Genomic DNA, 27,950 nt, shown 5'->3' with positions numbered 1-27,950 from the left:
GTTCCACTCGGCTCAGCGACTCCAGGTTGAGCAGCAGTCGCTGACATGCGGCCAGATGCTGAGGGCATACAAACGAGCTCAGTGACTGGGACCCACCACAGCGCACCCCCGAGCAGTGTCACAGACAGATGGGAGATATTTGATCAGTGGTCAAAGACCTTTACTCATCCTCAGGGTGCAGGAGAGAAAGACACCCCCCCACCACCACCACCTCCTCCCTCATACCCCTCTGTTTGTGTGTAATACACAGCGGTGGGATCTGTCTGTGTGTGTGTGTGTGTGTGTGTGTTGGCTTTTGGATGCATTGGAGTTCAGCCAGTGCCAACACAGAATCACCAGATTCTATAAATAGGAGCTTTACATTTACACACATGAACTCAAATAGTTTCTTGTGCTGCAAACAATGCGTTTGCTAAAATAATCGTATTTAAACTATTATACATTTTAAATGAGCAGTTACGTTGAGGTTTTGTGATATTAATGAAATAAAAGTATATAAATGAATGTGCAGATAAGACAATCATGTGACTGGAAATGCAGATCATTGATAATACTGAACAGGATAAAAATGAGATGTCTACAAATTGTATCGAGGCAAACAATGTGTCAAAGAGAGATAAATGAAACGGCAAATTAATTCAAAGGCACGTTAGGGTAGAAAAATGCAGGACGAGTGAAGAAAGATGATTTCTGTTTCACTCGTCAGAATTCTCTGCTCAATGGACAGTCGGTTGTGAAGCAGTCTGTTATTTGTCAGTTTACTGTGATTTTGTGAATTCTAGCTAAATATAAACTTTTCAAAGCAGGAGCATTAAACATAAAAAGTAAAAACTTTAATTAGCAAAAGGCAAGAGTATATATACACACACACAGAAGCCAACACACTTGTGTCTGCATCTTGTGATATGATTGTAAGGCTCTATTATGAACACAAAAACAACGCTGAAGACAATTATAATCACACACACACACACACGCACTCCTCAGTAAAACTGAATTTCAACCGAAAAAATAAATATTCATGATCAACAAGTCTCTTCAAATACAGAAACGTGTCGTTTAAAACAAAGTCACACTCGTATGTACCAGAAAGTCAACAGCGCTACAGTGAACTCTCTCTGGAAATGTGGGCAGGTTGAAGTGCAAACAGAAACAGAACCAGAAACCAGGCCACATTGTGACTGCTTTTGCAAATGAAGCAACACTGGGATAAAAAACTGAATAATAGCTGACATTTTTTAACTGTTTCACATTAATGAATAAGACGGGAGCTGCATGTACAGTGGCTCAAAAACTCAGCAATTGTAAATAATCGGGAAGTTAGATTCCACGAGAAAATGCCCCAAAAACCAGACACGAACCAACCATTTTCCAGTAAGGATTCTGCACATTTGAAGGGTTCATCACAGAAGAGGACGATGAGTTCAGTGGTCAGTATTTTCACATAATGTTGAATAACAACAAAATTAAGGAGGGTTTCTGTTCAGAAGAATAACAAAAAAACAACAACATGATCTTCAAGTTGTTTGCTTTCTGTCACGAGACTGTTGTGCATCCTGAGTTATTCAATTTCACATCAAATGTGTTAAGTAGCACAAAAGTTAATTTCAAAACACAAACAAAAAAAGCATTTCTTCTTCAGCGCAATCTAGTGATTTGTTTTTTAAACATTCCTCAAAAGATATGTATAACAGAGTGGTCTTGTATAAAACCTTTTTCCATGGCAAGCCACAAAATACAAATGTATAGACGACACAAAATTTAAACACAACGAAAATAGCCCTGTTATCGTGAAGCTCTTCACGGATTTTCTATTCTCAACAATACTTATTTTTAAAGAATCTGTGCCAAGACGGTGGAGTTAAGATTCTGCGGTCATGTCCCACAGCATTCAACCGGAGTGACAGAGGCACATTTAATATGCATTAACAGCCTGTGGTGTTGTACTTGTGAAGAATAGAGACCAGGCGGAGAGCTTCATCACGACTTGTAGTCTGGAGAATAGAGCCGCGACCTGGGGCTGCTGTTCGGGTCAGTCCTGTGTAACGTGTGGTTGAAGGAATTTCCTACTGGAGTGTTGAAACCTGAAAAAGAGAAATAGAAAAGTAGGTAAATGAAGCATTGACAGCATAATATTTTTATTTTTTAAAAACCTGTCAGTGCAAACTTTCACTTCAGCAAATTCACTGTTCTGTGCCATTTGATGTGTAAAGGTCATAACAACTCATTTTATGAAAAGATATTATAAACAAATGTAAATTGAGCATATCAGTTGATTTATATGTCAGAATAAAAAAAATAAGGGAACATAACTTTATTTAGGAGTCTCAATCAATCACTGATTTGTATTTATAACAGATAAACTTGTAGCAGCGAGAGCAGAGGCTGTAAATTGTGACATCAACACTGCAGCTACAGACTTGAGGACTGATGCTTTTTCTTGGTTTGACACACAAATAATCTTTAATTTACTACGGGTGCTATGAGCATTTCTTCAAAAACGCCATTCTGACTCATGTTATCGTCCTGGATGTTATCAGACACCTCTCCTATCTTTTCTAATTGATTCTCAGCGGAGCTTTACAGCCTAGTGGCTTCACAGATAAATGGGTAATAAAAACTTCTACTTACTCATTAGATCAAGTGAAAACAAACAACAAATTGCCCTGACCTTCAGTGGTTTATCTGTCTGACTGTTTGCTTTAGTGTTTACTGAAGAAGCTGCGGTGGGAAAAGTGTTGCAGCGGCGGTGTCCTACCTGAGTTGGGTGGTGGCGTCCTCTGGATGAAAGCGGGGTTATAAGTTTGTTCCTTTGGAGAGAACACTGTGTGGAGCACTGCAGAGAATAGAAATGAATTTAAAAACACGTCAACACACTGGAGAGCTCAATGTAAAAAATAACATCTTGCAAGTCATGAAATTCCTTAAATTGTGACAAAGACAAACAGATGGTGACACATTCAAAAATATTCATTATAATGGTGGAAAATAAAAGCCTGTCTTGTATAGTCCATTCTTAAACAAACAATGATACAAGATTTAAAATAACTACAGTAAAGTCAAACTTTTCCCAGTGCAATGTTGTTCATTATCATATAAAATTATTCAGGTGTTTATTAGTATGACACATCCTCTAACTACCCTGTGCAAGCAAAGCAATTTTCAATCAAGTTGCGGTGACGCACCGATGATGATGATGGCAGTACCAGCCATCAGAGCGAACAGGGTGAAGAAGATCATCTGGTAGCAGTTTATGAAGCTGTGCAGGGAGTGGTCCCCTCCCTCAAAGCTAACAACTGGAGCAGCAGCTGCTGAGACAGAGCAGTGGAAGAGATAACAGGCTGTCAAAACCTCTTCAAAGTACGGAGATCATACGACACACTAACAAATGTTGGCTACGCCTCACAGGGATAAGGATGCTTGTTACAGTGGTGCTGAAATCTGAATGGAATGATGGTTTCTGAAAACATGCCTTGACTGTCAATGTGCTTATGTCCTACAGAAACAGATTATGGACTGTTTTGCTTGGGGGTTATGAATTGCCTCGCGGGGCCGGATCAAACTATTTTGCCGCCAGACTTTGTCGACACTACTACGGATATTTCCCCTCTGTTTTTATCGCTTAAACAAACATGCCAGACCAGTAGGTGGCGACAAAGTCTACATCCGTCAAATACCAGAGAAGAACATGGTTAGCATGCCCAGTGAGCTTAGGTTCAAGTAGCAGACGCCTTTGAATGATGGTAATGTTGTGCAGTAATGATAGCTGCCATTGTTGTTTCTGGTACATGGTGGTTTGTAAAAATCTCAGTTTAGAGAATTAAAACACTGATTATGTTTGGACGGGGAGGTCCAACACTAAGGAAAAAGTTTGTTTTGCAAAATGTCTGTATTAGTGTGAACAGGGTCACTGTAATCAATTGAAAATGTGTGGATAAAAGGTAACAATGCTGCAGCTACATGCCAAGTTGCAAGTTAGTTCAAACTTAATTTTTCTATAAGAGGTGACTACTAACATAAACATAAACTACAACCAAATGACTGTGTTGCATTGAAAGGACATCTGACCTTGCAGTGCAACGCTGGGATCCGACACGTGAATCAAAGTGACTGGGATCAGGAGACTCTGGCCTGATGAAGCGCTGCTTATGGAAATCGAGGCAGACACTGCTGCCTGAGGATCCACGGCACCGACGGTGAACTTGGAGAAACTGGGAAAGTCTTGATGAACCTCCGTCTCTTGGACAGCAATGTTGGGAGAAGTAGACACTACCTGAAGACAGAGAAATGAATCAAACATTTTTTTCTTCAAACAGTCATACTAACTGTAAGAATTAGACATTATATTAAAGGCTCTACGAGACCTCCATGTTGGAAAGGGTGGCAGTGGGGCCGTAGACTGTGAGCTCAGCTGATGGGTGCAGGTTTGAGAGCAGCAGCTCAGTCTGGTCTGAGTAGAGGCCCGGCTCCATGGACAGTCTGGCACTGACTTGTTCCCCAGAGAAAGCACTGCCCTCTAGCCCTGCTTTCACCAGCAGGTTCGTCATGGACATGCTGAGCACACGGGTCTGCTGGTCAGACATTGGCTGCAAGGTCACGGAACATGCATAGAGGCCTGGGGCAAAAGAAACGAAAGAGGCAAAGGTGATTGTTCAACATAAAATATTGATGTGTGCATTTAGAAAAATAAATGTGTGTGATTATAGTGTCTCGAAAAGTTGCAAGGAATCTATATTCTGACTCCGTTGTCTTAATTTCTCAGGTGGATTCAGCTGAGTGGTTGTAGCCTTGTAATCACACAGTGGATCCCCCCCTCCCCCGGAGATAAGCCAACAACTGGGGTGAAGTCCCAAACCCCAAACATAATTAGACCAGTGCTTTCAAGCAAATGTCTCCAGTTCAATATGTCACCCAGACACCTTTTATAGCCCCTACTAAATTCATTCAATGGCCAAAGCAGGTATTGATTATGCCCTTGTAAACAGCATTTTCCTGCCCCTCGTGCTGAGCATACATATGAGAACTGTGTCTATGTTAGGTGTTAAAGGAGCGTTCAGTTTATATATTCAACCACTATCTTGTACAATCAGTATAAGACCGTGGTTGACCATGGTTCATCACCATGAAGGGGATCTCCATGAAGGTCTGGATTCAGATGAGTCTTACCGATGCTGGGGTCAAAGCTGATGTGTGTGTTGAAGACATCGTTAGCAGGGAAGTCGATGGCGTCGCTGGTGAAGCTGAGATGGCAGCTGACTAAAGTTTCTGGCTGCAGTTGAGGAATAGCTTCAGTCTGGGCAGGGGAGCAGGTTCCTGCAGGGGAACAGACATACTTAATATGTATGCTTCATTACACACATCAGTGCTTTACTGAAGAAAAAGTTTAATCAACTTTTTTAAAGGACGTGTTTTACATTTTGGAAATATGCTTTTTTTTTCTTTTGATAGATGAAAAGATCAGTACCACTCTTAAATCTGTACATTAAATATACAACTAGTCAGATTAAGAAAAACAAAACAATGTTTATATTAGTGAGCATTACAGGTGTGGTAGGCTAAGCTAAGCTAATTGCCTCCAGCTTCATATTTACCGTACAGATATGAGAACTATCGATCTTTTCATCTAATTTCTGGCAGGAAAGCGAAAAGGAGTAGTTTCCAAAATGTTGAACTATTCCTTTACCAACAGTTAAACTATAACTGATTCAGGTCAATACCGATGAGGTTGGTTCCACTGTCTCTGGTGTTGAGTAAGACCTTTGTCTCCTTGCCGTTCCTGACGGGTGCAGGCTGTGCCGTGGCCAACGTTCTCGTTGCTGCCTCCACTATTATCTACAGAATCACACAGCAACAGGAAATAACCAAACAGGAACATCCAGGTGTGTGCTTGTTAAAATCACATTAGAATACAACCACAACAAATTGTTTACATCAATCACGCCAGACTGTCAGTGAAAGAAACCAATTGAAAGACAGGTGAGTGTTTAATACAACATTACTGCTGCCTCCATCAATGCAGGAGTTTATTTTGTGTTCATGCATATATGCCCCTTTCTGTTTAAGATTGAATACAACGCACCAGATCTCATCAATTCTCACTCTGCTCAGAGGAAAATATTTGTATAAAATTGGTTTGCATTCAGCTCTTGTGCAGAACGGAGTCAGATACAGTGACACTCCACTGCACGCTCCATCCCTTTTGAGACTAGCAACAATGGTAGTGTCATGCACAAAATGTTGCTGAAACGTGATGGATGCAACAAACACCTGCTGTGCTTTAATTCTCATTATGATGTTGATGATTGTTGAGGGATGGATACATTCTCATGCATGGGCAGAGAAGATTAAAATCTCTGGAGAATTTAGAAGTGGAAATAAACAAAGCAGGGAGGTGTGCTGCATGTGGAATTACTAAACTCTGAACCTCCTTCTTGTAGCTCATTCTTCACACCCACAGATAAAAGAAAACACTGTTAGTCTGTGAGTCACTATCTACAGAGGACATACCTCTCTGTAGGTTTTCAAAACACCAGGTATTTCATAGTACACGGTGACTGTCCCAGAGTCTCTGGCTACAGCTGCACCACTTCTCGGATCCACCTGAAGAACACCATTAGCTGAGGAGCTCCAAGTACCGTGAGCACCTGCAGAGAAGGCAAGATAGTGTCAACTTTAGAACAGGATTTGTACACGCTGCCAAGCTAAAATGGCTTGTTAAATGAAAGGTACAAATATAGGGCTCTCCTCTGCCAAGAGAAATACTAGAATTCCCTTCGACTAAAGATAAAAAAGCTGCTTTATCCTTTAAAGGAAATTCAATAAAAAGCAGAGCAAGACAGATGCACACAGCAGATACACAACTAGAGCATCATGAGGGTGCTCGGTCGAAAGCCATTTGACGATTAAAGTCAAGATGTAGTTTTCTTTCTTTGCTCAAAATAGCTATACTTAAATTATTTGATACACATACACAACACATTTAACAATGATCTCTTTTATAGAAGGGATGGAGAGGTATAGTCTGCTCTGGGTTGAGGGTGATTGGGTGGGGGGGCCAATATTGTACCCAGTGTATATCGGGTACAATATTGTTTTTTGTCTATTTGATGATCTGTATCGATTCATGCTTATACTTCACAATGAAAATATTACATACACATACACAACACATAAGATCTGTTGCTTAAACAAATAAACCTCTCACCATCTGGGCTGGTTAACTGGGCGGCAAAGCAAACTACATCTCCCACCACCAGTCTCTGGGCCTCCTGTGGATAAATAGCATGCTGCACAGCAAGTGGAACGTAGTCTGCGACTCCCATGTTTTCACTGTCCCACACTGCGAGGAGGGTGAGGCCGACGCTGACAGTTCGCACTGTCAGTGTGTGGTTACTGGGCCCAACCCCAACCTGCACCAGGTCATCTCTGCAGGACAGAACAGAAGTACAGGTTTTAAGTATTAGAATAAGTACCTATTAATATGACCAATTATAATTGATTGTTAAGTGCTACTCCCAAATCGAACCTTTTGTTATTATGTGAACGTTAACTGATCTGTCTGCATTCATTGATGCACATCACTGCTGCCACATGATTAGCTGACTAATAATTGTAGGTGTTCCTAATAAAGTCAGTAAGAGTAAACATCAACACAAATATTATAGAACGCCTGGTAGGTGTATTCCATGAAGGCCTAATTAATAATTAAGGGGTAATTTATTCAGGCGATTCATTTATATAATTGTTCATCAATAGGGGTCAAACATGGCCGATATTAAGTTTTTGTAACCTGATCTAATTTCGCCCTCAGATCGTCACTGCTACACTCTGCAGTCCATCCTTGACCGAGTATTGGCTCAATACGATTAGACAAGCTTAAAATAACCACTCAACAATACATCAAATGCTTAAGTGTTTCATATCCTGCTGCAATAGTTCAACATCCATATACATTATTTCTTATACCTGAAAAAAAACAAAACATCTTCCTTTTCACCTCCATCACCGAAGCATCTGGTGTGAACAAATTAAACCAAAGTGCTTGCCAACATAGACACCAGTAAAATCCACCCGGCTCCTCTGAGACTCAATTGGATGTAATCACAGGCCGGTTCTCTAAGTCCCAAGACTATCAGCCCTTTACTACTCGGATTTTGATACTTTCCCCCTAAAATGCTCTGCCAGCACCCGGAGAACAAGGTAATAGAATCAATTTATTGTGCAGACAGACGAGGGAGTCCCTCGTCGGGAGCGGGGCAACGCTCCTCCCTGCCCGACATTCCCATTAATTTAGCTCACTCACTCGCTCAGGTGGAAACTACTCCATCTGAAATGAGGAACAGCCCAGTTAATTAATGTTGTGATCTCCATGTAGAGCCTGCCTCTACACCCCGTCATGACCTCAACTAAACTGGCTGCTGTGTGCGGATATTAATGTACACGATCCGAACAAAGAGGAAATATATAATGTATCACAGCACCTACAGAGGTAAAGGAAAACATGAGGATTTCCAGGGTTATTGATAGGTATATCTAGCATGGATCAATATCATTAAACCAGACAATGTGGAATATATGCTAATTTAATTTAAAAAATCGATGGTGTCCAGAAACCACATTTGCCATTTTTACATTCTGTCTGAAATTCATTTTCTGCTTAGCTGGTGGAGGGTGAATAGCTTGTGGGTTGACATGACTTGTCTGGCAGAATTTGAAATGGAAGTCATTAGGTTACGCAAGGCTGAACGAATGGACCACTCAAAAGAAAGGCCCTGATGCTCTCTCGCTCTATATATAGCACACAACAGCAGGATAATGGCTTCTCAACCTTGGGGTACGAAGCAAACTGCAAAACAAATCCTCCTCGCTCCTTTCCCCTCTCTAGAAGTCATGTTTCCCTCACAGTGTCACACAGAATGCACAAATCAATGAATGGACAAATTAATGAATGCATAATTATATTGATAAATGACAGCAATTCTTGAAATATAATATTAAGTGTTGAAGAACCTATAGAATGTGTAACCGACCTGTTTGTGGAAAACGTAAGGTGAGAGCTGGAGCTGTGCAGGGCCTCTCCAGTGCTGGCATGAAAATGGACAATGAAGGTGAGTATTACGCCCAGAGGAAAGGCTTTCAGGCTCTCTCCCGTGTGCGTGTAGAGCATTGGACTGGTACTGAAGCGCACGTAGGACACAGGCACCACCTGAGAAATAAAAAAAGGAACCAGTGTCACATTCGGTAACTGCAGGGACAATGGTCAGCTGCCATTTGAAGGGTCAATACAACCGTTAAAAAAAAAGAAAAATCACAGTGGCCATATAACATAGGCCACTAAACATTAGCCTGTAGCAGATGAAACAACACAGCTCGAAGTTTAGTATAAGGTTACCATTTGATATACTGATGACAGTTTCACACAGATGCGATTAAAGAATCTGACAGAATATTTTCTTGCTCTCTAGATGAAATAAAGAGTTCTCTCATTTATTTAACCCCCTTTTTTAAAATAAATCTATTGTGGATTTAGAGACAAGATGCATTTTTAATACAAACAATACCTTTTCTATTGAAACACTTGATAAAAAGATATAGATCTAGATAAAGGATGAATCGTTTTTGAATTGCAATCTCAATTCACACCGCTCTTCGATCTCATTTTTACATGACAACAACTCCTCCATTGCTGCATCAGCAGGGAGATCTGCTGCATCAAATCAAGTGCTCCCTTATTTCCTGTTACAAGAAATGACAGAACTGTGATACACCACGTGATGATTTGTTCAAAGGAAGGCAGGGAAGATTTGAAAACAGATCTTATACGTGTGTCATGGTGAAAATCTGTGCTTCATCTAGAGCTCAGCACAAAAAAAAAACAACAACTTAGTTTTAAATGCCTATCTGCCATGGGGACTATTTTCAATTTATTCATTTATTTATTGTGACATTTAGTGGAAATTGCACTTTCAGCTCAACTCCACTGAACAGCTCTTTGCGTTTTATTGTTTTGTTTTTGTGGATGTTTGTCAGTGCATGTCTTCTTTTACTTGCCCTAAACCAAATTGCCTTCAAAATTGATAAAGTTGCATTGTTTGGTAAATCAAAAAACAGAGTGAGTCAGATAGATTATAAAATGCTGCCCGCTTTGTTCAACGTAAAATCAGTTGGTCACTCTCACTAGCATATTTGTAGTTGCGCCACAGTTTGACTGATCACAGGGAAGAATAAGTAAATGTTCCTCTGCTCCTGTTTGCCTCAAAAGATTTGATTATTAGACAATTGGCTTTGGAAAAAGGATTATGATCAAGGTTCACAATGTCTGTGGTCTGCACTATCATGTTTATCGTACAGGATAGAAAATCATGTTTTGTTTACATTGTAAAGAGCAATAAAAGTCTTCCATTCCAGTTGATTATATTGCTTTTCCATCTTACTCAAGAAATTATGTAACGTAATTATGATATTAAAAAAGAACACTCGAGAAATGTAGATTCAGATTTTACCTAATTTTGCAGCTCTCGAATGTTCTCTACATAAAGAAAAGTTGCTTGAACTAAATTTAGTCAACATCTAACCTTTGAGAGGCACCATTTCTTTTAGCTCTGCAGAACATATCATCATGTATTCTAATTGTTGCATCATAAGTTAGTGTTAAACCCAGTGACTTATCAGAGATGTATTGAGATGGATTTATCAGTCAGTATTTGTGGGATACCACTTTTAAAACAAAAAAGAAATCTAAAAGACTTTTCATACAGTGGCTCTCAAACTGACCTTCACAGCAAGGATGAGAGTTTGATTGACGCCAAAGGTCTCCTGCGATGTGACCATCAGAGAGGAGATACCAGTCAGAGAGCCAGAGGAGAGAAAGCCCTGATCATCCACTTGAGCCGTAACAAGCTGGTCGGGGGAGTTCAGCATTCGATAAGAGAGTGCACCCACACCATCCCTGTCAGAAAGAAAGGAAAAAAATCACTTTCAGGTTTCTCTAAGTGGTGCAAATGTTTCTGACATTTTTAACCATGCAATTACAGCATCTTGCAGAGAGGGGTAACTCACCTGTTTGTTTGGAGTTTGAGGATAGAGTTCGGAGCCATTAGATACTCCCCAGCCTCGACTTCAGGGTTAAGCATGTGCAGCTTATCATAGACCTTGATCAAAGCGAAATGTGGAAAATCCCAATTATTAGAGGGTTTTATTCAATCTTTCATGTTTTGACACTTATGAATGCATTCAGCTCCAACTTATCTGCCGTCTTATCACTTAACAAAGTTAACAACTCCAGATATTAAAAAGCTCAGCAACTTCAACACTCTGCTGCCTTCAATGTTGATGCAATGTTTACTCTGCTTTTTTTCAGTTATATGCCCAGTAAGTTGTTGCCACAGTGCTGTACCTGGATCTGGATTTCATCTCTGAGCTCGTGAAGCTTCCCAAACAGCTGCCCAGCCATTGGGTCAGTAACTCTGAGCACCACCTTCAGCCCTGTCCTCCCTCTAGTTCTTCCAGTCACCCTCATGCCAAAGTTGTGTTCTGACTGGAGCTCCACGTTAGCCTGAAGGAGACAGGCACCAATATGAGAATGGCAAAAATAGCAGCAGCAAATCAAATAAAAAAGACAAGAGTGATGAGGAAGCAGGGACAAGGCAGAGGCTGACAAGGAAGCGGAGACAAGGCAGATGCTGGTTCTTAATCATGCTGTTATGCAGGGACAGCACATCTTAAGTCAATTTGATAAAAGAATCAAGGGAACAACAGGAACCAAAAATAGGAATGGCAGGAAATGTATGTGACGTCAAATATAGAATGAGTGCAGGGTACCTCAATGTGTCTCGACTGCACATCCAGGATGTCTCTCTTGGTGGTGGACCAGTGGAATGTCAGCCCAGGTAAAGCATTGCCGAAGGAGAAGGGTGTTAGACTATTGGTCAGACCCATCACATATACAGGCATCTGGAAAAAGAAACAAACTGTGAGGACAATATCACCCAGAGAGAATTTGTTTTTCCCGGCAGTATTATTGGAAAAATCTAAAATCATACCTGTGCTCCTGTCTTCATTCTTGTGATGGGTGTTCTGATTCGAATGCCTGTCAGAAGCACAACCTCAACTTCCACTTGATCCTGGAAGAAAACAATAAACACATTATCTGTAAAATTCAGCCAAACATTTGTCCACATCACACACAACACACACACACACTTACCTGAGACACAACAACTAGCTTCCCACTTTCGGCATCAACAGCTTGGACCAGTCCAGTCACAGTGACGTTACCAATGGCAACTCCCCTGACATGGCCCATGCCGTTAACAGAAGCTATCTCTTCATTGGAAATTGAGAAGAGGATATTGGACTGAGGCTGAGGGCCTCCCTCAGATGTGATCTGTAAATGAAAGGAGGAATGAAAAGGGAAGGGATTGATTGAGAAAACAGAGACACAGGAGAGAGACAGCGACAGTCTAGTCAGTTGCATTCATCAATGAACTGTTCAATAACCATTTGCTGTAAGCGATTATACTTACTACTCAAGATAATGAAATTGGAAATTCAACAGAAATAATGTGCAGTGTATGTGTGTTATTAAGTTTAATGTTCAGCAATTAGGATGCTTCTTGGATAGATGGTAAATGCTTTGTAATTAGGGCAAGAGTTGAAGCAAATGAAAGGAAAGCTGGATGTTAAAACCAGGAGCAATTAGGCTAATGTCATCTTCCAGAAAAATCCTGGCAGATGCTCTTTTGAAAGATAAACAGAGGCCAGCTGTTTCAAAACAGAGCCTCAGTGTCAATGTTACACAAACCTGCATCATTGCTCCAATTAGCAGAGTGATTTTCCTTGGGATGAGTTTGAATGGTGGGAATACCTACAAGTTAAAAAACAAAGTTTCAATACCTGCAGCATATGCAAGAGTCCCAATTTGAACTGTTTTAGAAAGTCACACAAGTGCATACCTCAATTTGCTGAGGCAGGGATGATATTTTTCTCCCATTTTTATCCATGACAACAGCCGACAGAGTAGTCTGACCAATAGAAACACCTTTCACCAGGAAGACGGCTGTATCGTTCTCTGCAGACTCTGCTAATGGACTGCAAAAAAATAATAAATAAAAAAGACATTCAGAAACTTAATTAAATCGAGTTAAGTTCTTCAATCTTTCCGAAATGTCTCATTACTCACGTTAAAGAAACTATCGCAGAAGCAGCCTTGAGTTTTAGATTCATGAAATGGAAATAGCTGGCCGGGAAGGGCTTCTTGTTATCGTCCAAGACTCTGACATACGCTCTCACAGATTTGCTAATCTCCACCTGTGATGGAAATAAATGACACCCATCATTAGGTAAATAATCGTTTTGGTTCACAAGCAGGGTAAACCTTGTGATACCAATTCAAGACAGACCATCCTTCATGAAAATTGAGAAGGGGAATATGAGAAGAGGACACCCATATTCGGCGGTTCAATGTCACTGAGGCATTTCAGAAATGTGTGGTACTGATAATAGGGATCAACTAGTCAAGCAGTGCCTTGACCTACAAAGATTAGGGATCAGGGGGATAAAAACTGACCTTGTCAACCACTCTCACATAAACCTCCAGGATGTCAGAAACGTGTACTGTGGCTTCGGCAGGTGCTGGAAAAGCCAGACAAAGGTCGTGAACCATCACCTTCACCACACCTGGGTGATCGGGAGAGACCTGAGCAGACACAGAAAATCAAAAGGAAATCTCAATTCTCTGCATTCAACAGGATGATTTTGAGCACTGATGTACATTTATATTATCCACCTAAGGAAAACAATCATTAAGTTTTCTTGAAAATTACAGTTTGTTTTAGTCCCATTGTGTATTCCCCAGAACTAATCCCTCACAAATCACAGTCCAGATGTTTCTTCTTACCTGAGCTGCTCCTTGGGCTTCTTGGAAGACCACATCCACAATACCATTAACACTGGTATTGACAAAAAAGTGTCCTGAACCCTCTCGCAGGGCAAGACTCGCCTACAAGACAAAATACATCACTGCATTGTGAAAGTGCTGAACATGAATGGAATGACTCAAATAACTGCATATCCCATATCTGAGGAAAAACTGTTCCAGTTCATGGGCATGTTTGTGTGACATCAAAGAGGCCCTCTGCCCACACTCTGTTATTGTCACTAGCTGTTATTTAACCCCCCCACCTGCCAAACACTGCTCCTATATCACATAGGATTAGCAGAGGGAGGCCCACAGAGCAGAGTTTCCACTGTGTCTGGTGCAATGATTATTGGGATTTGAATTCTTGTTATAAATGAGGTAAAATTTAAAAGGTAAAAGTTTCCCAGCAGAGTATTCTGAATACTAAAACTTAATTTGTAAAATACAGGTATACTTTTGGTAAAACAACAGTTTGTGTCAGTGCTCACACTTGCAATAATGCAGGCGCATGTATGCAAGACCACAACACTGATGAATTGGTCTCTTACCCGCACATCCGGGTGGTTGTATATCGTCACTGCATCTGGAGAAACTTTCACATCTTCAACTAACAGGAGCTCCAAAGTGGCAGAGACAGGGGTCAAGGGGTCATACTGTGCAGAGAAGGAAGAGGGGTTGAGTCAGGATTAGTGCTATGGCTGCATGTGTAATTATTATGTCAACTGAATATACATGAATGGAAATGCAAAGCAAGTTGAAACTAGAAAGAAATCATTACAACAAACAGAAGGAGCTTATCTGTATGTGAACCACATATATAAATAACCTTTATTTAATCAGGTTATCTCATTGTGCCCATGGGTTAGGGTTAGGGTTAAAACTTTGACTGTTTTGAAAAATGTTTCATTTAGCTGCTTCTGCTTTTAAAGAGGAAGTGAAAATGTGTTTTTAGTGGTTGAGCCATTATTTTCACTTACTTGACTGGGAACATTGGCTGCAGCAAGATGTGAAACCTGGTAACCCAGAGCTGTCACTGTAATAGCAGCAATGCCGGTCTGCTGATGGACAAGAACTGTCTGACGTCCTGTCAAAGATGACAACAAAAATAATAATTACATCAACCAACCTTTTTGCTATCACCAATCTATAAAAATACACAAGAACCACAATGGAAATGTATTCCCAGTGACAGGTCATGTATAACTCTCCATCTGCTGCCACCGTCTCAGAATCAAATCCAGTCACAGCTTTTTTTCTCCTGTTTTTGCTTCAATAGTTTCCAAATGTCTACAGAAAACCGTTAATTAAACAACCCACTTTCTCTTAAAGATAAAAGATATGCAAGCCAAACAGGTTTGTGCCCGGTGGTGATGCTTTACCATGAAGTTTCATCTGTGTGTTGCCATCCTTGAACAGCTGAAGCTCCATAGGCTTGGTGGGTTCAATGCTGGCCAGCGACACCTTCGACGATTCCCACAACACGCTCAGAGAGCTGAAGTTGTCGAACTTCCTTCCTTGTTGATCAAAAGCAGCCAAGTCCAAAATGGGGTTACGGTAATTTGACACAGGGACCTAGAAAAAAAAAAAAAAGTTATATGAAGAAGTAAACATTTGACTAAAATTATGAGGATCAAGACTAAGCTATGGCAACTTTCAATAACTAATTTGTTTTAATACAATAACAAATAAAATGTAACTATACATTTCTTTAAGGGTAGCTGTTGCTTTCTTCAAATGGCAGGTGTCTAATTAAAACAAAACTGGCTCCCCTCTTTCAAAACAAAATTCCAGTGTCAACAGCTATGGATAAACTTAAATAATCACAATAGAACAAATACCAGTATAAAAAACGAAGCTAACTGTACACAGGTTGGTGACCCTTGTTAAATCACATCACATTCATACCACTTGTTTGTTCTGCTGCAGCAGCGGGCAGGTCAGGTCCAGCTGGGGGCTGGTATACACCGGGACCAAGGTGAGGCGAGACGGAGGAGCACATACAAACTTGACCTTTGCCGGCTCCACAGCGGGATAAGGATTGGTTACACTGGCCTTGTTCCCGACCATCACCTCCAGCACCTGAAACATACAGAATGACAAATCAGTTGAGAGCTGGTGACAAGGATGCAGCCATATGCATTAAAGATTAGATATTGCATTTAATCTTAAAGTACAAGAAAATAAGTTATTGAATCTAACCAAGCAATTCTCTATTTGATGAATAGAAACAGCATGATTTTAGGGGACCCCACCTGCTCTCCCAGGACCCTGCATGTTGCTCTGACCCAGTGCTGGTTATAGTTGTGAGATGAAGGACTGGTCAGAGTCAGGGTCACACTGGCCTCATCCTCAGCAGCCAAGTTGCAGAAGAACTTTGAGGGCTCTAAAACCCAAGGGCGTGGCCCGCCCTCGAACAACATGTCTTTAGATGATCCCAGAGTCACCACAGCAACAGATACAGGGTCAATAGCCTGCCAAATAAGATTTCATTTTTTTTAGAAAATGCAATACTTAATGCAGTTACAGTCAGACACACAGAGACACTTCAGGAAGAAATGCTTTTAGAGACAGCTTTGAGTGACCAAAATGTAATAACACAAAAGATATTTCAAATATAAATGAAAGCACATAATGGTTATTCTAGCGTCAAGAGGAACTTAGCTGAGGGAACGTTAAGGTTATACACAGCTGAGAAACAAAAATGGGTCACCCTGTAGCCGCCAGAAACATCACACTATGATAGCATTTCTATCCCTATAAAACACAATCAAATGATTTAGATACAAAGCCCAAGAAGGGGCATCAAACAGCACCTTACTTTATACTAAATATCATATGCAGGTAAACCAAAGCTACTGTTATCTGTGGTTCAAGAAAGATTAAAAAAAAATTAATGACAGGAGATTTGATCACCTCATCATACTGTTGAATTTAATACTCTACCACGACAGTTGAAGTCAAATTAAATCCTCTGCAGTATTATCACCCAAGCATAGAAAGCAAATCAGTGTGGCAAGTGTATAATGCATAATTAAATGCATGGAGCACAGAGAAAACCCAGTGGGAGAACATTTGAACACTCACTGATCATTGCAATTCAGCTTCGACTGTAAGGGGAGACTGTGTGTATGAATTGTAAGTGTGTGCACGAGTGAGTTTGTTTCCTTATAGAAGACAAAGGCTAATTGGTGCTTTGAGACTAGTTGAAAGATTAAAAGCAAATCGCAAAACAAAGACTTCAAGACTATTACACTTTACAGCTGCCCCAACGGCATAAAAAATCTGAGGTCGACGATTAAATATACAACAAGAAATCCCAAAAGGAAATTAGCAGTTGGACATGAATTGTAGAGGCCTAGAGAAATATCCATTATGTACAAAAGATGGAAAAATTATCCTCAAAGTTAATGGTGAGCAAGATCCTGGAAAGACAAGACCTGTGGACTCACTTTGAGAGGAAGATAGGCAGCAATGGTGATCTTGGCACTGAGGTGAACGTTGCCATGGGTGTAGCTGACAGTAAGCATGGTATACCCAGGGGCCAGGGCCTTGGCTCTCACCCCACTGCAGTGGCCCTCGCCTGGGGCCAACCTCCCTGGATCAGGTGAAGGAGGAAGTCAAACACTTAGCATGTGATATTACAATTTTCCATTAATTATCTACATCATGGTGGCCCAATATATTCCAAGTTTCATAATGAACCAAAACAAATGCAGTTCACATAATAACAAAATAGATCTTTAAGTTATTGTTTTGCTCTTTTTATTCCTTGCACAGCTGTCTTCTATTTGCCTCATGCTCGCTCAGTCTCAACCTCATTTAGCATTTTAATGTCCACGCAGACAGCCAGACCTCCTTGTACCACCTGCAGATGTGTGCATGGCCGTGAGTGGAATTAAATGCAGTTCTCACACACGAGAACTTATCTTTCAATTAACTCTCTTGTCTGTGTAAGTGTCACTCAGAGCGAGCTGCAGCCGTGCTACCACCACAGATTGAATCAATTCTGTGGGAAACCCTGAATAACCAGAGACATCCTATTTTCACTTCCTGTCCTAAACCCCACAGAAAATACTCATTTGTCCCGATCAAATCTTCTGATTAATAATAATATATTTCACAATGAAGGCCACTAACAAAATAACTTTCAAAGAGATAAACTTTGTAAAGACAGTCTGAAAGCCTTAAATAATTGAAAATGTTTCAGTGTTAGAGGATTTTGCCCAAAAGGTTTGTCAAGCACAGTCATCTGTGTTACCCTTTGAATTACTAATACAGATTACAGTATTTGTTATATCTTTAATATTCTTTCTGTAATGTGAAACTGCAAGAGAAAGTGTAAAACGACTAATAATTTATGTTTTTACAAAGAGTTACAACTGTAACAGCTAACACTTAACAAAAGGCCTGTACCACTGTAAGTAGACTACATATATTATTAATTAATTATCTAATTGACCTCCTAATATCTCCCAGCATCACTCCAGCAATTGTTAAATAAACCAGTCCAACAAATTATTTTCCTGTCAGTCTATGGTTCAAACAACCATCCCCTGGCCGGGAGTCATCACCCTAACTGACACTAAACACACTGATTAATGAATGAGTCCTTTGAGTTATGACCCTCACTGAAAGCTCTTCAACGTGGGGTGCATGAATGAATGAACTCACCCTCCATCAGCTCAAAGACTCCCTGGCTCTCCTCCTCAACCTGCAGGTCAAAGTGGGAGCAGTCGCTCAACATAACCCGCTCTTTCTCGGCCTCCTCCAGCAGCCCGAAAATTCTGAGAGGCAGATCCAGAACCAGACCCACTGTGGCCTCGACTCGGCAGGGAGCGAAGTCCATGGCCAAAGGGTCAACAACAAATACCTAAAGGGGAAAAAAGAATAGGGGAAAATTACTCCAAACCACGAATTAATTAGCTAAAACTCTGCTTCTGCCTGCTTCTTCACTGTGGGGGTGTGGTTTCATCAGATTATATTGATAATGACATAGCAACCCACTGTTATTACAGCTGTTCAGACAGTTGTCAAGCATTTCTTCATGTTGAGTCCCATCACTCATAATAAGAAACCACTTGGGAATATTGCTTTTGAGAGCTTTAAAAGAAAGAATAGATGCAACAAAATGCCTCTTAACATACATACTAGGAGCATATTTAGCTTTAGCCTGAACAAAAAAATGAATTAAGCCTCCTTTCATTCCTCGGGTTTATAATAAAGATTTCAAAACAGATAAAAACAATAAAGAATAATCACTATAGCTTCCGTAATCATATTTAACAGGTGCGTTGTGTGTTATAATGTGATAGAATCCATGTCAACTTACCTTCATTTGGCCAAAGTGTAGTGGGTTGCGTAGATCATGAGCGTAAACTACACTCACACCAATGTCACTGACTGTTGTCATCACTCCTTTCACGGTCACTGTGGCGACAGCTTTATTAGAGGAAGACCAGCTAAAGTTTCCACTGCCTCCCGTCGCCTGTCACAAGCAACAGAGAAAAGGAATCATTAAGTGTACCATTCTTGATCTCACATTCAGACCCAGTGGTAAAATGACAAAAGACTTAATTTAGACTGAATTTGTACTAATTACTGAAAACATTGTCCAATGATTGACACTTTTGGAAGATTAAAACCATTCAAGAACCAAGTTTCCCGTATGTTCTGAAAAAGGAATTACTACCTTGATTGTGTACTGGTATGCTCCAACCTTGGGCTGCCATGGAAATGTGAGAATACTGGGACTCAGAACTATAGGGTCATAGATCTCCACATCCTGTTCGTTGTGGACCGGGTTGACGAGAGCGTGGACACTTCCACTCTGAAACAGAACAGAAGCCACAGGAACTGATCAAGCTCAAGCGGACGAAATGGGCACAAGGTAAATGCAGTAATGATGCTCAAAATGAAACAGAGCCAGATAAAATTGCAGTTTGACTCACTTCATCCACAACAGATTTTAGGGTTGCATCAATGATAGTGAGGCCTTCTTTGAGCGCTCGGACATGATGGTATGATCCATTCAGAGACGAGTCCAGAAGTTCAAAGTACTCCGAAGGAAAGCCAGTGACAATACGGACATTCTGCAAAATCAAAATAAACCACAAAGATGTGTAAACTAACGCCGTAAGCGTTGAATCACTATAGATGGATGCCTGGTTTCAAACTTTTACAAACTGTAAGGTTATTTTATAGGTATAAAAATGTGGCTAACAGTGGGTGAGAGGTCAGGTCTGGACAGGCTACCAGCGTATGAGAAAACCAAGCAAGAAAAACAAATTATTCACCTCACAAAACTACAACAGAAGCTAATTTGTGCTTATGAAATGTAAAACTTTTGATTTTATCACAATGCTGGTCACAGGGTGCGTGTCATACACATTCTCTAGTTACACATTCACACAGACATACAACTCACATTATTCTAAATTAACTTGGTGATTTTCCTGAAGCGTACTTACATCAGAGAGGTAAATTTTGTTGCCAGACTTATCAAACACTTCGATGGAGATATCATATATTCGGCCTGTTTCCAGAACCCAGCTGTCTCCAGGATGAATTTTAAAACCTAAATAATTTAAAAAGAGAAAGAAGTTGGATGAGTGTTTTATGAAATGTCACTTTAAAATACTTCTCATTATGTTATCAACAACAAAAACAAACCTAGGTAGCCTGGTTCTACCACATACAGAGTGCTGTTGGGTAGGCGGGACACTCCTTGCATCCGAAGGCCTGAACAAATGCCGCTTAGGAAAATTAGGTCAGATACATTCAGAGATAATGACACCTCCAAAGTTTGTTATTTTTAGCAAAATGTTTATCAAAATTTAAAAGCTGCTCCTGGTATTTTAATCAGTCAACTCACAGTTAAAAGTGTCACTTTCATCACTACAGTGAATAAACATGAAATCAACACATATTTAGTCAACTGAAGATGTCATGGCAAAGTGCATAACATAACATTACAATAAGCTTAAACCACCAGATAAGTGTGATTTGTCAGAAGGATACTCTTATGATCCAGCACCACGTTGATGTGCCCCAGCTGAATGGCTGTGACTGTGGAGATGCTCTGATCCAGACTGGACACAGCAACATCTGGGTTTCCATTAGGGCCGACCACACTGTTCTGCAGGTGCAGCTCATACTGATCACAAGGCATGGAGAGCTCTGGACAAACACAACACAAACATCAATCAACTTAAGAGATGGCCTTTCTGCACTATGGAGAGATTTGAAATAGAAAAGGAAATAGGACAGCTGTTCCGCTCAGCTGGTCACACCGATTGACGTCAATGATAAAATTCTTTACCTCGACCAAGGATGTTTTCGGTGCTGTTTGATTGTAAGTAAGATTACGCAAAAACTACTGGACCGATAACCACAAAACTTGTTTAAAGAATGTGGTCAGGGAAGAACACACTCAATTTTGGTGCAGATCCAGGATTTTTTTATATACATGCCATTATTAGAGGAGTAATTGTATGCGCAATTTGTTGCCGCTTGATTGAATTTAGGGAACGTGTTGGGCCTTAATGTAGGTAGGACCTCTACTGAAAGCCATTACAGTTACATTATATTAAAGGCTGTCAACTCATGCTAGTGCTGGAAGCTTCTTAATGCAGCGTAATTCACAGCATAACAACAGTTAAAGTTAATGTAAAATGATAGACTTTAGAGTCAGACCTGCGATGGAGCCCTGTCTTATCTTCAAGACTTTGTATCGGATGGAAGTTCCCGCCAACAAGTAGACGTCATGTGCAGGGCTCAGCAGGATGTTCTCTAAAATCAGCAGTCGCACCTCTGCAGCACCCACATCCTGTGAAACAGAAGCCATAGTTACAGAGCAACACAGCTTCAGCTTCCTGCCTAAACAAACCATGATGACAAGGTTTGGAGTGCTCAAAAATGATAACAGAAATCAAACCAACAAATCTAAACTGTTGTTTATAAATAGAGATTCTATATGATTACTTAAAATAACATTTCTCACTAGCTTATTTTGTTAGAAGATAAAAGGTTCTCCTGATGAAAAGAAATGTGAGCAACAAATTCCTTGACAAGACATAAATACAACTCAACTGTCATTACTGCTGTGTCATCTTACATAAAAGGCAGGAAGGAGCCATTACTATTGTGCAGCAGACTTTTGCTTTTTTAAGTCTGCATCTCAGGAGCCATCACAAAGAGGGCCCGGTTTATTCAGAACTTATTCTGAATTATTTTTCTTTTACAAATAGACCAAAAAAAACATGTAATATTTAGTGTCAGCTGTCAAGAAATAAATAAATATAATGGTTTGTACCACTTAGCGGCTTACCTTGTATAATGACTCTTGTATTTTGGCTTTCAACTTAGCATGTCCTGTTTTCATTCCTGACACCAAAATAATATCGCCCTGTTTCCCAACACGCTCCATTTCAGATATGTAACCAGGGGGCTTGTACGTGGACTCAGAGAATTTAAGTACCCTTGAGAAGAAAAAAAGAGACAGATTAAAAAATACACTACAAACCTTGACAGTATATCTGACCTTAAGAATGATTATTTCCAGAGGTGGAGGGTATATCAGTGTCGGGAGAAACATTTATTGTCAACTTCTGGTTTGCTATAGAATATTTCATTAAACCAGGCTTGTCAGTAGAGTTTAAAAGATGCATTCAGACAAGAAATCTTACCGTAATGAATTGTAAGAGTCAGAGAATCCATTCACATCTACATCTTTCACTAAGCTCCAGTCAAATACTAGACCTGCGAGAGTGCTGAAGGTGTTTCCTGTTGAATCAAAAACAAGTTAAGCATGAAATCTTAAATATTTACATCGAAAAGTTTCAACATGTAATATAAGCCTAGGGTCACTACTGCATGTTGGAGTGTATAATGGAAGCTGAGCACAAAGCTCCTGGGAGTTAAATTAGCTAAAACCAAACCAATAGGCATTTCATTAAAGGATGCATGCCGTCCATCTGCAATCTAATCCAAGAAATCTAAAATGCACTTTTTAGGCCAAAGCAAACAAAAACAAAACACCAGGCCCCCGAAGCCATCATCAGAAAGAATCAGGCTGTAGCTGCAGCTCATTAAACTAAGTGTGTTTGCCCTAAATGGAACCAGTCGAACAGAACAAACAAAGCTACCACGCAGTAGCAGCCGGAGGGAAAAGAAAATGCTGCCTAGAGCCAGATCAGTCATTAGAGAAGCAAATAAACAATAGGATGTGGACTGCTTACAGAATCAGAATGGAGTAATATCACAAGTAAAAAAGAGAAAATTTAACACAAGCAGCCAATAAGCTAGTATAAGACACCTTCAGAGTCCAGTGCATGTATTTTGAGAGCCAGTGGTGAGTCCTCGAGATGGAGTTCTCGGGTGGTCGATACTATTTGGATCTCACTGATGATGTCGACGATAGCATCACAGCGCAGTACTTGTCCTGTAACTGCAAGTGGAAGAAAGAACAAAACATTAATATACATGTACACGATAAATGCTGCACTTTCTCTTAAAAGGTTCAGTGTGTAGAATTTAGTGACATCTAGAGGTGAAGTTGCATGTTGCAGCTTAATACCCCTATCTTACACACTGAACCTTTAAGAAGAAAAGGCTAAGAAAAAAAATTCTAAAAGGAACAATAATGTTTATTGAGGCGCAGAAATCTACTTCCTGTTAAAACCACTTTATTATGAGTATACGGAAATGGCAGTGGAGATTAAAAGCTCCAAAGCTTCCTCTGCTCTTAGTAGACTGTACTCTGTGCTCAATCAAGTCAAATGTGTCTTTCCTGGTCCGCTAAGAGGGCTGTTGCATGAAAGACAGATTATATGAGATTATGTTTTGATAAACCTATAACAGCTGGAACGAGTTCACCCTCATTCAAAGTCAGTGACAGTGGACTGAAAAGATTTGTCTTTATTATAACAAAAAGCCATTTGAGACGGATCTGGAAGGAATGATGAGTCTGATTATCCTGATTACAAAGCAATTGCTCACAACTTCGTCCATGACAGGCCTACTGGGCCACGGGCAGCAGATGACAAAGCATTCTGTTGCACAAATATATGTGTATATTTTTGTGTCTGTGATTATTTGGCACTATACTATCGAATTGTATTTTCTTGAAATTCTCATGTATAATTTCATCTAAAACCATTTGAATATGTTATAGTGCACTTTTCAGATTTTCCATTCTTTGAGATTATTCAGCAGCAGATTTTGATCACAGTTGGTATAACAGGCCAGATATGACTATACTCATACTGTATACTCTATACCAGTCATTCCCAAAGTGTGGGCCGCGGCCCCCTGGTGGGCCGTGAAGCCACTGCAGGTGGGCCGTGAGCGGTCATCAGAAAATAAATAGATAAAAAAGTTTCAGATTTGTAAGTAAGCGTCGATTACCACCAAACATTTATGATTGATTTAAAAAAAAGTAATCATCACAGGTAATGAAACAAAGACAAGAGATTTAAATTCCACGTTGTTCTTATTTTATCTGACCTATATAGCAGGTGTCATTGTATTTGCTGACCGTCACATTAACACTTGAACGCATCCTTCGGGGGAATCATAGGTGAGGGAGAACTTTGTTGTGTGCTGGGTCGAGCAAGATGGAGCAGAGGAAAGCTGCTAATGACGAAGGGGAATCAGAACGTCAAACTGAATGATTCAAAACTAAAAAGAGGACTCGCAGAAAGGACTCAAGTGAGGACCTGTCGCTGGCCCAGAGGACAACCCCCAAGCCTGTGTGTGTGCTGTGCGCTGAGATGCTAGCTAACAAGACCCTGGGACCATGTAAAGTGCGCCGCCGCCATTTAGAAACTAAACGGACAATATTTATACGCCGTAAGTATATTTGGTTACGCCTCAAATGTGTTTTTCTTCTCCCTGATATTCTTGCTGTGCTCTGTTATACAAACAGTAAGAATATATTTTTAACAATACACTATTTGCACTTCATGTTTTTTTACATTGGTTGCTTTGCAAATTGTTACGCTTAAATGTGGATGTTATTGGATTTGCACTGCATATGCTTGCGTTCATATACAATTATTTTTGCTATAAAATTTATAATATGTATGATTCTAGTCCTGTGTGTGGATCATATAGTTGTGATTAAAGGTGTGGGTGGGCCGCACACATTTTTCAGTTTTTAAATTGGGCGGCGGCATTCTTAAGTTTGAGAATGGCTGCTCTATACAGTTATACCCTGTTGTGGCTGTACATACTATTAGCTTTTAGAACTCCATTGTTGTGTTTATTAGTTATTTTAATTATTAAAATGTGTTTAGTGATAGTATTTTGCTATAAATCTATGTAAAACCAGGGGGTTTTAGTCTGCATTATATTATAGGACATTAAAAAGAAAGTGGCCTTCAAACAATTCAGTGATTCTGAAACTGAAAGAAAAAGCTCCTGGAGGTTCTGGCAACTACAAAATGAACACATGGTGAGAAAAAATAAATCCAAACCTTTTGTGGTAATGACCGGAAGCAAGTTAAATTCAAATTAAGTGTCTTACTATAACTGATAAGAGCACAGGCTGATATGCAAAACTAGCCACCGGCAGCATCAAACCTACCGACCAGTGCCCTTATTCAATAATATGATGTGCATGCGACCCAAGGACATCATATCCGATTAAAGTTAATTATATAAACAGTCTCAGAGGTAATTACAACATTATTGCCTCAGTTGCAGTTGATTCTCAGCAACAAAAAAAACAATACATAAAAATGTATTCCAATAACAAAATAATTCCCAGGTACATTAATTATCTGTAATTATCAAAGTATATAATAATAATAATAATAATAATAATAATAATAAGTAGTCCCCAAAATTTTGGGTTTGATTTCCTAATCATCTATTCCTGTATGAGCTACTTGAGTAGACTCATTGTTGGATATGTCATCACTGTACTTACCGACATCTTCAGCCAGAATGATGCTGGTCAGTCTGGAGGGCTGCGTGGAGAGAGCCTGGAGAACAGCTCTCCTGGAGCAGCCGCTGCCGCTCACCTCATCCACGGCCTGGATACTGGCCACCTCTGGTCTCGTAGATGACCTGGAAGAACATGACCAAAAAAAAGGAAAAGGTCATGAGCATACAGAAATTGCAGAAGCTATACAGTTCTTCTTTTGACACAACAACTATGTAGTTTTAACTGTTCATCCTAAAAACATTGAGTTGCAGCTTTACTGCAGACTTAAAATAAATATCAGATAAAGATACAATGTAATGAAAAAGAGAAACAATTCCAGTCTATGTTGCATTTATCTAGTTGCCCTTTCATTTTTATATTTCCCTATGTAGATATTGCATGTTTCGTATTCTTGCTTTCCCATTTGCTGCTTTGTGATTATCGATATGACCTTATAACAAAAATATAATCAGGATCTACTTTTCAGCCATAATCTCTGTGCCCTAATTAATTAAGATAACTAAATATTGATGTGAAGTTTCCATGAGGTTTATTACTTTATTGGAAATGTAATAAACACCCACACCTTCCAGGAAATACCCTCCCTGTACAGGGGACCTCAGAAGGGACCTGTGAGTCTAACGTTGTTGTGTGGTGGTCTTAGGCCCCACACATCAGCCATGAGGTCACTACACACACACACACACACACACTACAGAATAACAGGGACATGTGACACTGCTGCAGCAGACATGAAAACCCCGCTGCTTCACTCTAACGCGCCAAACTCCGTCCACTCACCATCTGTAGCAGCCTTCAGTGGTTTCCAGGGTGAAGTTGATTCTCGTGCTCCTGGTGAGCGGCAGCAGCACTTTGGGGATGTTCAACTTGGAGCTACCGTTCACTTCACACACACTTATTATTAATAATAATAAGAAGGAGAAGGAGAAGGACAGCAGCGACACACACAAGCGAGTCATTTCCGCTTCTCGAGGCTGCGCTGATTTATTGGCTGAGAGACCGACGTCGGGTGAATGAATGAATGAATGAATGAATGGAGGCGATAAAGAAAACAATTAGCGAGCTAGCCAAAACTTCCTCCGTCACATGAAGTTAGCAGCAGGTCCGAAGTCTCAGGTGAGCTAACACCGCTACTTCTCAGCTCGGTGACTTCCTGCGAGCGGCCACATGATGAAAACGGGCGCCGTGTCCTCACTTGTCCTTTGCTCCGCTTGTTGCAGCCCCCCCTCCTCCTCCGGGCGGCTTCAACACACGCGGTGAGTAGGAGCCTGACAGCCGCTGGTTTCTGCGTCACTGTGCGCGGGCTAGCAGTTAGCACGTTAGCAGGCTAAGGCTACACAGAAGCATGTTTGGTACAAATACCCGCCATTAGCGATAATTGGACTGGAGTGAGCATGCCGGGAGAGATGAGACGTCATCGAGCAGGCTGCGGCCGCTGCGAGGATGACGCGGTTTCTTAAAGAAACAACACGCACATGGTGTTTTGACATGGGGTGTCATGAGAGGTGAGCAGGGGCGGATCTTTCATTTTACTGTTCGGGGGGGGGACATTTCTCAAGAGCAATTCCTGGCGGGGACACCAAAGAGGACAACCAATATATAAATAATGGTCAAATTAATAACCCTAATTGTTTTATGAAAGTTAATCTTAAAGGGATAGTTCACCCAAAGATGAAAATCACCTCATTATATACCCACCACTATGCCGATGGAGGGGTGGGTGAAGTGTTTGAGTCCACAAAACACTTTTGGAGTTTCAGGGGTAAAAAGTGTTGCAGCCAGATCTAATACAACTTGGGATCAATTCTTCAAATGTATATAAACAACCCCCAAAACAACATAAAATGCCTCCATACTGCTCCTGTGGTGTCATCCAAGTGTCCGTAAGCCCCGACATTCAAATTCTACTTGAAAACGGTGTCAGCTATGATCCACGCGCAAACGCAGCTCTGAAGGAGGATAATAATCATGATAATACATTTTATTTATACAGCACCTTTCATACATAAAATGCAGCTCAAAGTGCTTTACTATAAAATCAAAGACATGAAATTAGAGATCAATAAGAACACGTTAGCAATAAAA

At 40.4% G+C, this 27,950-nt stretch overlaps 1 protein-coding gene across 2 annotated transcripts; it reads right to left on the bottom strand.

The window, feature by feature from the left end:
• Window positions 1–811: 811 nt before the first annotated feature.
• nup210 (nucleoporin 210) lies at window positions 812–27,307 on the bottom strand. Of its 2 annotated transcripts, none has more exons than XM_034590692.1 (40): window positions 26,646–27,307; window positions 25,848–25,987; window positions 23,232–23,363; window positions 22,603–22,699; window positions 22,245–22,395; window positions 21,611–21,743; window positions 20,936–21,094; window positions 20,588–20,656; window positions 20,386–20,492; window positions 19,867–20,007; window positions 19,608–19,745; window positions 19,248–19,403; window positions 18,590–18,788; window positions 17,368–17,513; window positions 16,171–16,389; window positions 15,824–15,997; window positions 15,298–15,490; window positions 14,896–15,002; window positions 14,467–14,571; window positions 13,898–13,999; window positions 13,568–13,696; window positions 13,181–13,308; window positions 12,954–13,089; window positions 12,803–12,865; window positions 12,206–12,385; window positions 12,042–12,122; window positions 11,821–11,952; window positions 11,396–11,554; window positions 11,059–11,150; window positions 10,774–10,948; window positions 9,030–9,205; window positions 7,205–7,425; window positions 6,508–6,644; window positions 5,718–5,832; window positions 5,167–5,313; window positions 4,365–4,615; window positions 4,069–4,273; window positions 3,186–3,311; window positions 2,759–2,836; window positions 812–2,084 (listed from the first exon to the last, which is right to left on the bottom strand). In XM_034590692.1, the coding sequence occupies exons 1-40, from the start codon at window positions 26,822–26,824 to the stop codon at window positions 1,981–1,983; spliced, it is 5,682 nt and encodes a 1,893-aa protein (XP_034446583.1). In that variant the 5' UTR covers window positions 26,825–27,307; the 3' UTR covers window positions 812–1,980. The 2 variants fall into 2 exon arrangements, with proteins under 2 accessions (XP_034446583.1, XP_034446584.1); XM_034590693.1 differs by having other exon boundaries at window positions 3,186–3,308; window positions 26,646–27,306.
• Between the last annotated feature and the right edge of the window lie 643 nt (window positions 27,308–27,950).

Source organism: Hippoglossus hippoglossus, chromosome 7 (genome assembly GCF_009819705.1).
Source record: "Hippoglossus hippoglossus isolate fHipHip1 chromosome 7, fHipHip1.pri, whole genome shotgun sequence".
NCBI classification, from domain to species: Eukaryota; Metazoa; Chordata; class Actinopteri; order Pleuronectiformes; family Pleuronectidae; genus Hippoglossus; species Hippoglossus hippoglossus.
This window is presented reverse-complemented; position numbering and strand designations above follow the sequence as displayed.

What these genes read in the sequence shown, in the direction of transcription:
- nup210 (XM_034590692.1), bottom strand. Translation starts at nt 26,824, where the DNA reads ATGACTCGCTTGTGTGTGTCGCTGCTGTCCTTCTCCTTCTCCTTCTTA. An exon ending in CATACCAGTACACAATCAAG is followed by an intron (nt 19,404 to 19,607) that starts GTAGTAATTCCT and finishes TGCTTGTGACAG; the next exon opens with GCGACGGGAGGCAGTGGAAA. An exon ending in GACGCCACCACCCAACTCAG is followed by an intron (nt 2,085 to 2,758) that starts GTAGGACACCGC and finishes TCTCTTTTTCAG; the next exon opens with GTTTCAACACTCCAGTAGGA.